This window comes from Zophobas morio, unplaced genomic scaffold (assembly GCF_036711695.1).
Source record: "Zophobas morio isolate AGI-343-1 ecotype UQ-CSIRO unplaced genomic scaffold, CSIRO_AGI_Zmor_V1 ptg000470l, whole genome shotgun sequence".
In the NCBI taxonomy this organism is placed as follows: domain Eukaryota; kingdom Metazoa; phylum Arthropoda; class Insecta; order Coleoptera; family Tenebrionidae; genus Zophobas; species Zophobas morio.
Window position 1 is genome coordinate 130676 of NW_026972573.1, and position 2289 is coordinate 132964.

Genomic DNA, 2289 nt, shown 5'->3' on the forward strand with positions numbered 1-2289 from the left:
ACGCCTCAATGATCTTGGCTACCACACAATTGGATACGCGGACGATCTGGTCATTCTGCTAACAGGAAAAAACGCAGATACATTATGTGAGATAATGCAAGCTGCAGTAAAAATAGTCGAGGAATGGTGCAACAGACATACCCTCTCCGTTAACGGAGAAAAGACGAAACTAATCCTGTTCACCAGGAAAAGGAAAATTGGCACACTACAGATGCCAAAAATATTTAACACAACGCTTCAACTTTCGGACGAAGTCAAATACCTGGGAGTTGTATTGGACTGGCGACTGAATTGGAAGAAGCATGTAGATGATAAAGTAGAAAAGGCACGCTCGGCTCTTTGGCAATGTCGTAGGGTGGTGGGAAGGTCGTGGGGTTTAAATCCCAAGATCGCCCTCTGGATCTACACGGCAATAGTCAGACCGATGCTGTGCTATGGAGCTTTAGTTTGGTGGCCCAGAGCCAGACAAAAAACAACAGCCCTGCAACTTGAACACGTTCAGAGAATGGCGTGTCTCAGTGTTACAGGAGCAATGAGGACCACTCCCACAGCGGCTCTGGAGACTCTCCTTTGCTTAGCACCTCTTAACCTTTACATAGAGGAAGCGGCAATGACGACGTCTCTAAGACTTCACTCTCTGGGAGTATGGAACAAGCAAGGCCGCACAACAAAGCACACTCGGATCTTAACGGAGGCGTTCAACAGAATACCCTTGTTGAGGATGGGTTGTGACCGAATGGGCACAAAATTAATATATGAGAAGACATATAGAATATCAATGAATGATAATTCAGAAGGACGAGCCGACATAGATATCTATGTCGATGGTGCCAAAACAGATAGTGGTTCAGGAGCCGGCATCTACTCCGAACAACTGAACGCACAAATCAGTGTACCTCTCGGCACCCACACGTCTGTCTTACAAACAGAACTGATGGGAATAATGCTGGGAGCTAGAATCATTGCTGAACGTGAAATCGGCAACAAATCAATACGCATACTTACTGACAGCAAGTTTGCACTACTAGCCCTGGACAGCTGTATGGTTCGATCCGGGCTGGTTTGGGAGTGCAGACAAACGCTAAAGTATGTAACGCAGAGGAATAGTGTGGAACTTTGTTGGATCAAAGGACACAGTGGCAACGAAGGAAACGAGAGGGCAGATGAGATGGCGAAGCGAGCCGCGCGCATGCCCTTCTGGGGACCCGAACCGGCAATCACGCCTTCGGTCGCCCTCTCGAACGAACTCGTAAAGCAATATACCCATAGACGCCATGAGCAGATATGGGCGACGTTGAGCAGCTGTCGGCATAGTAGAGCTTGTATGGCGACACCAGACCGTAAGTTGACAAAATTTTATCTCTCACTTTCAAGGGACAAACTGCGTAAACTGGTAGGATTCCTTACGGGACATTACCAGTTTAACAAACATCTACATACGATAGGGGTAGTAACAGACCCAATCTGTCGTGGATGCAATGAAGAAGAGGAAACAGCTGAGCACATTCTTCGTGAATGTCCAGCCCTAGCCTCCTACAGGGAATCCATACTAGGGGACATCTGGCCTAGTATGGCAAATATCAGGGAGTTTCCACCCTCTGCATTACTCAAGTACATTCAAGCAGTTGGATGGCTTGACGAGTAGAGGAGCGGGAAAACACCCTGATATGGACTTGGGGAAGGTACAATGGGCCCAAAGGCGAGGCCTAAGTGCCGGCTGGCTGCGGTCAGCCCCCATAAATTAAAAATCCAGAATCCAGAATCCAGATACCCGACGGGCTCGGAAAGTGCAACGAAACCATCAAATTTTAGCTAGAAACTGTATTTTTGTCGATTTTTATTGAATTTGAACTATATTTCAACCTTTTTTGATGGTTCTGAGCCGCCAAACACACCTAAAGCATGCAGAATCGACTCAGAATAGGAAAAGGAGACGTTTAGGTCAATTTTATGCATTCTGGCGTTCGTAGATACAAGAAAACTGTTAAAATTCTTCAGAAACGTCACTTTTGAAGTGTTTTCTTGTACTTTTAAGCCACTCAGATACCCTACGGGCTCGGAAAGTGCAACGAAACCATCAAATTTTAGCTAGAAACTGTATTTTTGTCGATTTTTATTGAATTTGAACTATATTTCAACGTTTTTTGATGGTTCTGAGCCACCAAACACACTTAAAGCATGCAGAATCGACTCAGAATAGGAAAAGGAGACGTTTAGGTCAATTTTATGCATTCTGGCGTTCGTAGATACAAGAAAACTGTTAAAATTCTTCAGAAACGTCACTTTTGA

The 2289-nt window shown here is 45.3% G+C and overlaps 1 protein-coding gene across 1 annotated transcript; it reads left to right on the forward strand.

Annotated features, from left to right (window-relative positions):
• Positions 1-408: 408 nt before the first annotated feature.
• On the forward strand, positions 409-1491 carry LOC135120980 (uncharacterized). Its single transcript, XM_064045298.1, has 2 exons — positions 409-1322; positions 1375-1491. Exons 1-2 carry the CDS (start codon positions 425-427, stop codon positions 1395-1397), a joined length of 921 nt encoding a protein of 306 aa, XP_063901368.1. The 5' UTR covers positions 409-424; the 3' UTR covers positions 1398-1491.
• The last annotated feature ends 798 nt before the right edge of the window (positions 1492-2289 follow it).